At 37.6% G+C, this 13,379-nt stretch overlaps 1 protein-coding gene across 3 annotated transcripts in view; it reads right to left on the bottom strand.

Moving 5' to 3' along the window:
* Nucleotides 1-7,770, bottom strand: part of LOC124147663 (transcriptional enhancer factor TEF-1-like) — a 30,982-nt gene extending 23,212 nt beyond the window's left edge. Inside the window, exons 1-2 of one of the 3 annotated variants that reach the window (XM_046518356.2) lie at nt 7,634-7,770; nt 1,230-1,458 (exon numbers count right to left, since the gene is read on the bottom strand). In XM_046518356.2, coding sequence (XP_046374312.1) covers nt 1,230-1,443 — 214 coding nt within the window. In that variant the 5' untranslated portion in view covers nt 1,444-1,458; nt 7,634-7,770. Of the gene's footprint in view, nt 1-1,229; nt 1,459-3,600; nt 3,747-7,633 lie in introns of those variants that run through there. The other 2 variants (XM_046518355.2, XM_046518354.2) reach the window with 2 other exon arrangements.
* Between the last annotated feature and the right edge of the window lie 5,609 nt (nt 7,771-13,379).

Genomic DNA, 13,379 nt, shown 5'->3' with positions numbered 1-13,379 from the left:
AGTCATCTAATTAATGGAGTTAGTAAACTAGATTGCTACCGCCACTGTCACCTGTTGGTTGGCGTGAGTAGCTTTGTCTGTACGGGTCTCCCCTCAAACACAGTGCAACATGCCACAACTCAGGGATTTGTCAAGGATTAAACTAAGTGTCCCTAGCAGCCAAATTGGGGAAAAGAATTGTTATTTGTTTCAAAATTAGGATTTTTTAAAGTTCATAATTTCCTAAATTCAGATGAATTTTGAGACAGTGTTTTAATGAAATAACATAAAACGAAGCATTAAAACCTGTTCCTATTTATAGGCCTTGTTATAAGTGGAAACAGGTTACTTCTACAAAGCCATAAAATCAGATTTTAGTTATATATGTATATAAATACTTTGTAGCATGAATTGGGAAATTTAAAGTTTCAAATTAGGAATTTTTAATGACATTTGCTGCAGGCTTGAGGCCGAAAATCGGCCTCTGAGCAGGTTGGGATAAATCCCGGAGAACTGAGACGCTTTCACATCAATACCCTATACATAATAACATACAGGGCTCGATTTAAGGAACTTAATTTAACTTACACTAGGAGCATGTTGACATGAAAACCTCGATGCACCAGACACAACCAGGTCGCCCTCTGGTCCCATACATTTATCAAAGTTGAAACATAGATGCATTAACTAGTATAAATGAATAAAATCTCAGTTGCCTGATGACTGTCCTGATTTTACAAAAAATAATGACATATTTCTGTAAAAAAATAACAGCAACACATGACCTTGCAACAGCCCCAGTTTGATGACGTCAAGTCCCAAAAAGCATGACACACTACACTTAACACAGGGATTAGCGATCTAGTATGGTACATTAAGGTTCAGGTATGGAGTGTGTTCATAGATCGATGTTGTGTGGAAAAGTAAGGGTTGGTCAGACCCCAATTTAAAATGCTTTTCATGCACTTGGTGCATGTAGACATAAATATTAGGTTGCACTTTTCAATAATAGATTGCACTGGTGCATGTTTTAAACAGTTAAATCAAGCTCTGACATATACCATATTGACACTAAACTGCACCCTGAATGATGAAACTAATCTAACATAAGTTTTGTCAATAAGGATTGCTCCTTTCCAATCACTTGACTCCTATTAAAAATATATTGGTCTCGCAAATAACCTCTTAATTAGATATTTGCTGTTTTGGTGAAGATGTCGTTCCAAGATGCATTAATAGGTGATTCTTACCATACATTTTGCCTTCATCTGATAATATTATTTTCCGACGGCCACATGGTGGGTATATGGCTAAAGCTTCTTGGAAACTCTGTTCAATGTCGGGACTCCATACACCTTCAGCATCGGCCAGATCCTCACTGGAGCTGTTGGCTTTGCTGTCGGAGTTCGCGGACGCCCCTGTAGGGGGCCCTTCGCCACTGTCTGCGCTCCACGCTGAAGACATCTTGTTTCGAACAAACTGCAAGAAAAAATAAAATTTAGATGAAAATTTAAGTCACATTTTAATGATATATGATCCATTCAACTATCATTTATGATTTTCTCATGAGGACAGTGATGTATTTAAGTCTGCTTTTTCACTGCTGTCATAGCTTGACTCAGCTCATGCTGAGGAACCAAACTCAGACCTGGTGTTTGACAACAAAGTGCACCAACCATTCGCCTATCCCTATACATCCATTAGCAACACTCTTATATTGAAGACACCAGTTCAGTAGAAGTGGTTAGGACTGCTATGCAGCACTGGACTTAACACAACTGTTCACTGGCCATGTGGCTACTAACCGTGAACAGCTACTAGCCCTGATGACAATAACTAGGCTTAACTTCATCTGAGTTTTGTTTGTTTGTTGAACACCGCACTCAGCAATATTCCAGCTATATGACAGCAGTCTGTAAATAATCGAGTCTGGAACAGACAATCCAGTGATTGACATCATGAGCATCGATCCACACAATTGGGATCAATGACATGCATCAACTAAGTCAGCGAGCCTGACCACCCGATCCCGTTAGTCGCCTCTTACGACAAGCATAGTCACCTCTTTCGACAAGCATAGTCACCTTTTACGCAAGTATAGGTTGCTGAAGACCTATTCTACCCCGGATCTTCACGGGCCACTTCATCAAAGTGTTGGTTGGTAAAGAGATATCATGTACAACAGTTTTGGGGGGGGGGGGGAGAGAGAGACTCAAGAAAATCAACCAAAAATTCTTGTCACTCAAAGTAAAACCTAGGTTTGCTATAAAATTGAACTAGCAAGCTCGTCCAGTGACCCTCTTATTTATTTTTTACACAAAAGCCTATTAGTCACAGGTAAAAACCTCCACTGAAACTCTAGTGCTGATGTAAAATAAGTACAACTACATAAATATTTTGTTTACTAAGCTTATGGAATACATGACCTCTATTAACACAACCATTGGGTTAACCGAACTGCTTACTTTTACAAGCTGAAGACCATTACTGGCAGCAATGATGAGATGAAAACAAAAACATTATTTATGGATAACAATTTGTGGTTAAGTGCAAAAAAACAGAATTTGTTATCCATGAAGTTGAACATTTTCTTATTTACTCTACATCTTCTAGAATGCAAATCAAACAGTTTACAAAGATGAGGCAGTCAGTTTACATGCCAATGAACATGTTTCTCTGAGAATCTCAGTTGTTAATAACAGCATGATACATAATACTTACAGTACCAAATACTTGGAAATACTGCATCAAAATGCACACCACACAACCACAAACTCAGGACACTAAAGTCACACCAATAATGCAGAGAACCCGATACATTTATTTCTTGTGTCAATGAGGACAGGAACAAGAGTGTTTTATCTTTAAATTCTACCACCAAACACCTAACATTGTTTACGACATGAATAACAGTTGCAAAATTCAGATAACAATGATTTCTAACCAGTTGTCTGAGAGTGTATGCAATCATTTAATAGTTTATCGAAGCTTGTAAAATGTCCTGACAGAAATAACTTTGCAGATATGGAAAACAAAATATTAGCTTGCTAAAAAACATGGAAGATGAAAGCATATCCCGAGAAGATTGCAATTGAGGGATTAGAACATACTGAGAACAATATGGAACTATAAACACCTGACAATGTCCTTATTTACCAACACTGCAACGGCCACATAGATAAGGTCAACTATTTCATCAAGACATGTCTCAATATAACCAACGGACTGTCAGCGTCCAGGAAATACACTGACATAAACACTACTTCATTCATATCTCATCACAACTGAATTCATATATCATAAGCCAGAAATAAAGTATGGAAGTCAACGGGTCCTTGTCTATTTGCCATATCACAGATGATAAAAGCTAAAGATTTTGGGGTCCCTAGATTGAAATAAACCCCAATTTAAGAACCCACATTATTTCAAACACTCAAAGCTTTAACAAAACACAAATTTGGAAAGTTAACTTTTGTGATAACTACCTTGACAACCATATTATGTCATTTCTGAATAACTTATGTTTAAACTAAACCTCTCTAATTTATCATGCAACAAACAAAAGATCCATATTCAATCATCAAAACATAAACAAAACAGATCAATAAACAAAAGATTTACCGTAGGCCACAGATAAACCATAGTCCTGGGCTGTTAGCATTCCAAGAATGAACAAAGAATTCAAATGTTCTGAGGAAGACAACTATCTCAGCCTTCCTTCAGATACTATAGGTGACCGAGGTTTCCTTTAATATTTCATTCTTGCTTCCTGTTGACTGCAATGAGCATGCTAGGATCCTATGACGAAGCCCTTCTACCTAGCAGCTATAATTGTCCCTAATCACAGTGGTGGTGGCACAGCCACAGGCCACAGTACGAGCAACTCACACTTCCTATACCTACTGGCCTTAAGGTGACAAAATTAAACACACTTTGATGATCACTATAATGCCCCCTCTAATAGACTTCATTACTTATTCTATTGTTCTTGGTAATTGAAAGAAGGATTCATCAAGGTGGATTCATCAAGACATATTTATCCTCGTTTAACCTGCAAAAACATTCCCCAGCACAAACCATAACCTTTAACATTATTGAATTTCGGTTTGAGAATTAATTTTAAACACATACTTCACATCAATGACTCATCAGCAGGCGGTGATTTTAACTGTTTTCAAAGGCAGTGCATGTTTATATCAATTAGTCTTTTTAAACCTAACTGCTGCTGATGTTACGAGACGACTGTAACCAAAATAACAAGAATTGAAATACTTTTTACATGCAATGACAAATCAACAAACAAAAACACCTTCCTATCATTAAGTGCGTTTTTGAAAAATAGGCATAATCATACTTTTATTCATGAATCTCGATAAATATCAAAAACAACGGTCAACTTCATTTCTACTTAAATAAACATCAATTAAATCAAAATAAATACAGTGATAAAATCACTTTAACAACATTTATGTAATTTAGAAAAATATTTACTTACATTATATTCATCTTGAACACCAGGAGCAAAATAATTGTAGTTGTAGTGAGAAAAATAGAGCTGTCGCAACATATTGTCAACGTTTCTCTCAAAGCCACAATTGATTATGTTGGAAATGAATACAAGTACATTTGTATATGTCTCAGATGAAATACGAAGTATCAGTCGTTGTCTTAATAGATCGGGGAAAGAGCAGAGGCCAGCCGAGATGCAGAGGGTCCCTAGGCAGGCTTTTATTGCACAAGTAATTTCTTTCTACCTGAATGAGTAAGGAGCTTAGGGAATTGGAAGTAGCTTGTAGATGTAATTTCCACCTCATATTTGTGAATATATAAGCAGGTCGGATATGGGCTGTCTCTACTTAGAGAAGTGAAAGCTGGTAGCTTGCTTAAGCAGATCATTTAAGTTCCTATCAAAGCACTTACTACACCGGATACATACTGCTCATCTCTTGTCAGGGTGGTTACAATGATAAGTAATGTGCCTAATTATAAGAAATTTAAAATATCTTACAATGAACTGTTATAGAGAAGAGAATTAAAAATGGTTTTACAGCCAATTCTGGTATATGACTTGCTACACTTGAACGCAGAATAGAGTACACAAATGATACTTTTCCGGCTCCTTATCAATTCAATGCACTTTTTTATTCTCAAAATGATCTAATATACAATGAAATAGTTTACATGAACATCACATCATAGCCAATACTCATATTTTTTATGTTATATCAATACAATTTTCTTTTTGGATGACTGAAAATTATATAATATCATTTTATCGGACTAAGGTAATTTTTTAAAACACTGTTTTATTTAAATATATAGAAATAACAACAGAATAGACGTTTTCTAATTAGTACCTTGGCATTTTTTTTGCTCTCTGCTCGCACTTCGTAAAGATAAAACAAGTGTTATAATTTAAGAAGACTGTAGCAATAGATGTTTTTTAAATTCACACGCAGTTGTTACATCACGCTAAGGTTAGTGAGTTTCCAAATACAGAAAAGGCTCATGGCTTCCCAAATCCTCTGACAGTGGTGAGTCAGTCGCTCTTTTTTAAAATAATTTTTTATTTCCTTCACATTGCATGTACAGCATATGCTTCAAGCAGTTGGATGCTACTTGACACAATAATGAGGCCATGGGCCAGCTGATGGAAGAGTCACATCTCATCACACATGGGACAAATCAAAATATACACTTCAGCCAATTTCGCTTTGATGCATCTGATAGTGTGGCACCTTGGTAGAAAATCCCCATAAATCAGAAAATGACAGCCTATTTAAGCCATTTTCGCTCCCTTGTCTCCACATCTGTAGTAGTAGTTGTAGTAGTAGTAGTATATTCCTTAGTATTGTGTAAGTGTCACACACACTTGTACACGACAAATATCCAAAAACTATATACATGATATGCAGTGTGTCCAGACATTATTTCCTAATGGGATACTAACATTTGTACGCACATAGAATGCATTAAAATGGTAAATTAAAACAGATTATAAAATGAATATACGATTTCATAGTTTGAGACTTTTAAACAGATACAAGGTCTACTCCAGAAATTCATCAGGTTTAACACAATGGCCACATGTGTGTATCCCATAATCTATATAAATGACACATAAAGGGTCATTCTAAGTAGTGTACTACTAGTATCATGAATGATGCCATCATGTAGATAGTTTTTAATGTTCTCAGCCGTACATCATTAGACTGATAAACAAGGTTAGTCACCATTCAGAACAACGATGCAATTATAAATATCCAAACAATGTGAATAATAATTATTTGCACCAGTATTGCTTTTACTTTCTCAAAAACAATACATCTCTCTTTTCCTAAAAATCATGGCAATTAGAGAAAATAAATTTAATTTCAGATACACCTAAACAGAGCACTTGGGGATTTTATAGGGTTTATACAGGATACTGAAATATCCGACATACTGGTATAGCGCAATATATATGCTTTACCTACACGTCAAAATCGATAAGTTAGAAATGTTTGGTTTTTCAAGATAACAGCAAATAATTTATTAATAAAAAAGAACATTCTCAATATGGCATGGCAACAAATAACAAAGATTGGTTTGTTTACCAATTTTAAAGAACTGTAACATCAACTGTTTATGAATTTGACTTGGAACTGTGTCAGTGGCTAGGACATAAGGTAAAATACCCCACAAACTTCACACTATTATCATAATCTGAAACTTAACTGTTTAATTCTTTAAATAGTTTGACTGTAATAAATAAAATATGGAGGAGTTCATAATTGAAAAGTCTCATTGTCACATTGGCTAAAAATAATCCGCCGCTGTAAGCAACTGTGAAATAAAACTGCAGCAACATCAGACATGACAACAAAGCAGCTGCATTGATGATGTTTTTATAATCATATCGAATTTAATTTTAACAAGTTTTTTTCCACTGTCGGATATCATTTAGTACAAACACACCTGCCAGTCCTTATCAAGGATGACCGACAAGCCAGCTACCTATAATTCAGTTGATTGTAAATACCTAATCCACTCCGATTGTTAATTGACAGATGTGTTTTGGTAGTGAACGGCTCCTGCACGCGCGAGGTGGTGTGTTATTGTGTTGTATTGTTCGGGCGGGTATTGCCGTACACCTCCCTGTATATTGAGTGGTCGCTCAGCTGACTGCAGAAATACTTCATCTAGAGTATTTCACTTTATACTATCACGTTGCCACGATTACATTTTGAAGATAACAGTCAGAATGTATCTTAGTGAGCTTATAATTCCCGTGTGATCATTGTCGGCTAGCTGACAAGCGACCGCTGCCCCACTGAAGGAGGCCGTTTCTGGTCCGGACTGCCCCGCTTGTAGAAGCTAGTATGTCTGCCATCGCAGATATGTCGATGTAGGTCACACTGCAGACATGTTGAAGAAAGCAGCGAAAACGCTGGATAGTAATGACATAAGTAACTGCCGTGTATATCTGTATGATTACAATTCGAATGTACTGCCCATCCCGTAAACTGACGGCAAGCCGGAAGTGCCATCTCCAAGTATGACAAATATTTGAGAGATTCGAAACCCGTGCGGACATTTCAGTCATTCCCATGCTTGTACGGCAAGATCGGAGTGAAAATACAGCAAAATAACGATACATATGAATTGTACTCACCCAACCTGATCTCTGAGGGTACTTTTATCAACTCTTGACCAAATCGAACAAAATTTAAGAGTTGAAGAACTCTCTTGCTGGTATGTTAGGTATGACACAAAGAATCCAGACAACGTATTGGCCTTTTGCGCATCCCTACCGCGCAGGGGAGGACCTGCCGGCATGTTGGGAGAAATACTCAACAATGATGTGTATTTAGACGTAATTTATCAACTAATTGCAATGAATATATTTTGTAATTCACATATATATCTTATCCACTTAATACAAGTTTATGTTGAGCATGCATGTTCATCATCATAACACACATATGCTGAAATTGCTGGAAAATCCCGATGACCTGGTTTGCCATTCTATTCACCTCCCTCCGCAAGTAGCAAGTGCCCGCCGTTTTGTTTTAGACGAGTTACTTTCTTACGCCTTTCATTTATCTGCTTTTGCATTGCTAAACGCACCAATATTATAACATTACATTTAATACATTTTTACAAAACGTGTGCCAATTTTACTGGCAATTCCGTATAAGCGATATCGTTATTCAATTTTTCGCGCCGAATGGTTGGCGCAACAGGTATTGGAATTAGAAGAATGCATAAAACGCCAAAACCCAGACGAATGAGATTCCATTCATTGGGATATATACAATCGATTGCTGCTATACGATATTGTTATTTTTTATATGAACAATGATATTCCAGTCAGAATTACCCAATCTGTTGTTAGTCATATTTTAATGGACAAGATTTAATCAGTTTCAAAATTATTTCTGAAATGTTTGAACCTACTACAATATTAATTTTTATGTCGATATTTTTATATTAATTTTAAGAGAAGCTTTAAGATATATGGATTAAATTATGTTATTTTTTCATTGCAACGAAGCTTGCACATCTTTTTCATCTCATTCATGATGATGAACTTCATTTTAGTAAATTGTGTTGTGATAACTATATTTTCAAATCCATATTTTTGTTATATATTGCTGGTAATCAATAATATTCTTCTTAAAAAATCGCCCTTTTTGTTCATTTGGACACATTTAGGCATATGTGCAAGAATGCATTGTTCCAATTCAAATTCCCACGCGTCCCATATCGCACAGAATTGTCAATACCCCTTGGAAGTGCAAATCGGATATGGAGCATTGAAGCAGGTGTGCGTTGAGGGTGGCGAGAAACGACCAGATTGGTGGTTGTACGGGAGAGAGCGACGAGGGGAGCGACACCCAACTCTAACCCCAGGCGGCGGGAAACAATGGCGCATTGTAGTGGGTGCAGTCAAGCGAGGCGAAGGCTCGATGTCACTGGCTGCTGACTTACAACTACAAGAAACTTGAGTCCTCCGCCAACCACTGTCAGTGGCGCAGCGACCTGATCAACTTTCACTTCTCATTAACGCCTTTCACTGACCTCGACAGGAAATATAATAAATTTAAGGACTTTATTGGTTTTGTCATAATGTTACAAGCGACTTTCAACGAACGCCTCGGGTGCCGAGTGTCTTTCGGCATGGGCTTTGCCAAGCACCACACCACAAAAGTCGCGAAGTATTATGTTTCAGTTTGTCGTACTAATGACGTGTCAATCAAGTAATTGTTATTGTGATTATTTGTCAGAAAACACCATTCTCATCTCTAAAAATAAATTTCACTATCATCAGCCTCATTGTTTTTGTTTAATTATCACAACATTAGACATACAATTGGATAGTTGCGATGAATCATCAACACGTTAACAAACGGTTAGTTTGCGAAACAAACCCCGAAATACGTTAGGAGTTCTATGATGGACGGTGTTCGCGTCAGTGCTTGTAATACTGGGGTCGTGTTGTGACACACGAGTTTTCATATACACTGGATTTTTTTCATCTGACATTTCTATGCTGTGTCTGTCTCGCTGAACTCTCGTATGTGTGGGCTGTTGGACTGACAACACTCACCGCGACCCTCCAGTTGATGTTTTTTTCTATGATTACATTCAAATGTCACATAGCAATCCGTCCTTCAACGCATAATGTCCGCAACGTCAGGATGGTTCGGGGACTACACGATCAACACTGTGTTACTAAAATAAAACGGAGCAGTTATTATAACGAAGATATATATGTTACACGTGCTTTTTATTTGTATCGAAACATAAATCGAAGTAAATATATAATTTCTTAAAAAAATATTTTCGGCACGATTTCCATATTTTGACGATTTGTTAAACATGTTGTTTGCACTAATAGTGTGACGAAGCCGCCATTCACACACTCTAGTTTCATGTTTTCCTTAAAAATATAAAGTGACACCAAATATTACATGCATTTTTTTAGAGACGAGGAAATTGTATTTTCATACTAATTTATTTCTTAAGACGAAAATATACATCCTTCTAGGGTTTCCTGTGAGGTACACATTTTCAGAGGGTATGTTTTCCTATCGAACATTTACTGTTGATATCAACATATCACGCAGAATGCCATCAGGCCTATGTAGTAAATGTTTTTTGATAGATGTATATTTTTTTTGTCCCACGCCACTGATGTCACATTGTATCACAGACACGTCACCTGTGTTTCACATCCTTATAAAAGGCCAAAAAATAAATGAAAACAAAGTATGCAAATGGTTGGGATAAATGCGGACAGAAGAATGTTTCCATCCAAAACTAAAGATGAACAACTGTCATATTTCTTATGGTCGGTCTCATACAGAACAACACGATATGTTTTATCAACATGTTGTTTGTATTAAATTAAATACACAATTAAAACATAATATAATACAACACGTGGACTGTAGGTCTATGAGACGCGATCATCCTTTCAACGTAATAATTAACAAACATTTCACAAAATCTATCCATTTCTGACCATGAGTCCTACAAAAATAAACCAATTTACAAATTTATTACTTTAGGGTTAATATGCTTTATCGAAAATTAAATTATATATACCAGTTGTGTTTAAATATATGTTCGAAGATATTTCGAACGGTGCTGTTGATATCTCTTCATTTTGTTCACCTCTATAATATATCAATCACTTTAATGGTTGCACGTCATTCTTTGTATTATGACGTCATTCCATATTGACGTCAGTCAGTCCGACATCTGGTTGAGTATACGTATAGAAATATATTCACATGGAAATGTATATACTCTAGTAACTTATTAAATTCACTACAAACAATTATTGCAACATAAGCATTGCCTTATTCACACACAAAATATTCTTCATGGCTTCTGTTCATTCATATCATTTCAACTTCAAAAAGAGGCACTCAAAAATTGCGTCGGTAAAAACACCGTATAATAAAGTCGTTCATCTTCCTGAATGTCTCGTCTGTCGAGATCCAAATGCGTTTTTAACTTAACGGACATTTGCACAAGGTGACATCTCTTAGTATACCGGATTCACCGGAGGTTGTGTGGCCTGCATGTATTGTCAAGGCCGACAGAAAGTGATTAAACCACAGACAATATACGCTATTGTGACTCGACTTCACGTCAGAAGTTCAGGGTCTCAGTGAATCCCATTGTGAAAAATCTGTGCATTATCATAATAAAACCATCACACATACGTATAATATGACATTTTATAAAGGGTAGAGCGACTTTAGACGTGAATGCTGACATATGCGCACAATGTAAATATTAAACAGACATCAAAACAGCAAGGGACAGTCTACTGATGTTTTCTATCCGCAACGGTTAACTACCTATAATGCACTCCCTTGAACTGATTGACCGGAAGTGACGTCACAAACTACCTCAGCATGGCGAGATAATATGTGTATAATCGTCTTTGCCAGTAGTCCAACTGTGATAGGGTTGTGTAGCGAGAGGTCACTAAGTACTGTGTTAAGACACCTGTCAATATGGATCTGGTATATACGATGTCAACGTCCGCAACAGCACCACCGATGCATGCTGTTAAACACACACAGCTCGGAAGTGCGTATCACGACACAAACACTATGAGATACACATCTATAGGAAGGTTTTCTCTTAAAAAATAAAGTTAATATATTAATTAGGTGGTGGATACGCTGTTGGCTGACGATGTCCCTTGTTTGAATATGAGGGGTTAGGCTCAAGGATGATGTTGAGACTCCACTCGTGCATGAAACATTTACAGGAAAAATAATTAGGACCAGGCCAGAATATGACCACATCGACGAGAGAAATGGCGTTACGCCTTTTTTCACATTATTTAAGCAATATAAGGATGGGGTTCACCAAGAAGATAGGCTTCATGTATGCATTGTGCACACACGGGGATCGAACATGGGTCTTCGGCGCTTTACCCACAAGGCTTCCCTATCCCTGGGCCCCGTTCCACAAAGCGGTCGTAGCGCCACGACTGTCGTAAGTGTATGTTAACGTATATGTGTGGTGAGCGTCTTGGCGCTAACATCACTCGGTGGCTCGAGGACCTGACCACACACTACCGCTTTCTGGTAGAAAGAGGCGACTGTGCGCTTGTCGTAACAGGCGACTATGCTTGTAAGTGGCGACTATGCTTGTCGTAACAGGCGATATGCTTGTCGTAAAAGGCGACTATGCTTGTCGTAACAGGCGACTATGCTTGTAAGTGGCGACTATGCTTGTCGTAAGAGGCGATATGCTTGTCGTAAAATGCGACTATGCTTATCATAAAAGACGACTATGCTTGTCGTAAGAGGCGACTAACGGGATCGGGTGCTCAGGCTCACTGACTTGGTTGATGCATGTCATCGTATCCCATTTGCGTGGATCGATTCTCATGCTATCAATCACTGGGTTGTTTGGTCCAGACTCGATTATTTACAGACCACCGTCATCTAGATTGAATATAGCTGAGCCCGGCGTTAAACAACAACCAAAACAAAAAGACGATCCAGAAATAACCAGAGTTAACTATTCAGATTGGTGTACCATTGACACCCACAGAATGATATACGTTAATGACTATGGCAATATAAAAGTGAACAATATCATCGGATATATCGATAACTGACAAATGTACTTAATAATAGTGTTTTTTTTATACAAAATCTAAGATCTACGGGGACAGGATCCGCATACTCTACAGTTACTTCTATGGCCGACCACCAAGAAAGAACAACTCTCAGCTGTGAACTGGATGACTCGATTGAACCCGACGGCTTGAATAGCTGGTAACACTATCGACCATTGTTTTGTGTGGTCCAAATTCGGCTAGACACAACGGCCGTGTCGTTATGCTGACTACGCATAACGTTTTTTAACTGCTTTTCACTCACTCGGTGTAAGCAGCATAATACTGTAGACCCACTCATTCTCGCAAGTGTTAAATATGAAATAGGTCCGTGCTATAACTCATGTATACACGGAGTGAACACGTGCACCTCAGTCTGATGTTCCAATAACACACGGTAGGTGTAATAAGCCAGGTTTTGCATGAAAACCGACAAAGTGTGTTTGACTTAAGTCGGTTACACGGAGATCGGTATATATATAGCCTCGTACACGACAGGAAGAAGTGTCATGGCACATCGTCATGTAGGGTAAATAGGTCTCCGAGAAGAAACCAGGTGGCGCTAACAGCACTATTTATAGAGATGCGCGTACAGTGTGTGCTCTGTTGATAATTGTAAACACGGTGTTACTAATATACAAAATATCATTTTAAACCACGTGTATGTACATACGTTGGACAACTTTGAATCCATCGAAAGTGTTGATTAGCTGGTGTATTACCGACATCTGCCAGTGCTAATTGCATCCAGTTATATCAAAGA

Source organism: Haliotis rufescens, unplaced genomic scaffold, assembly GCF_023055435.1.
Source record: "Haliotis rufescens isolate VD_foot unplaced genomic scaffold, xgHalRufe1.0.p SCAF_32, whole genome shotgun sequence".
NCBI lineage: Eukaryota > Metazoa > Mollusca > Gastropoda > Lepetellida > Haliotidae > Haliotis > Haliotis rufescens.
Note: the sequence above shows the minus strand (reverse complement) of the source record. Positions and strands in the feature narration are given on the sequence as shown.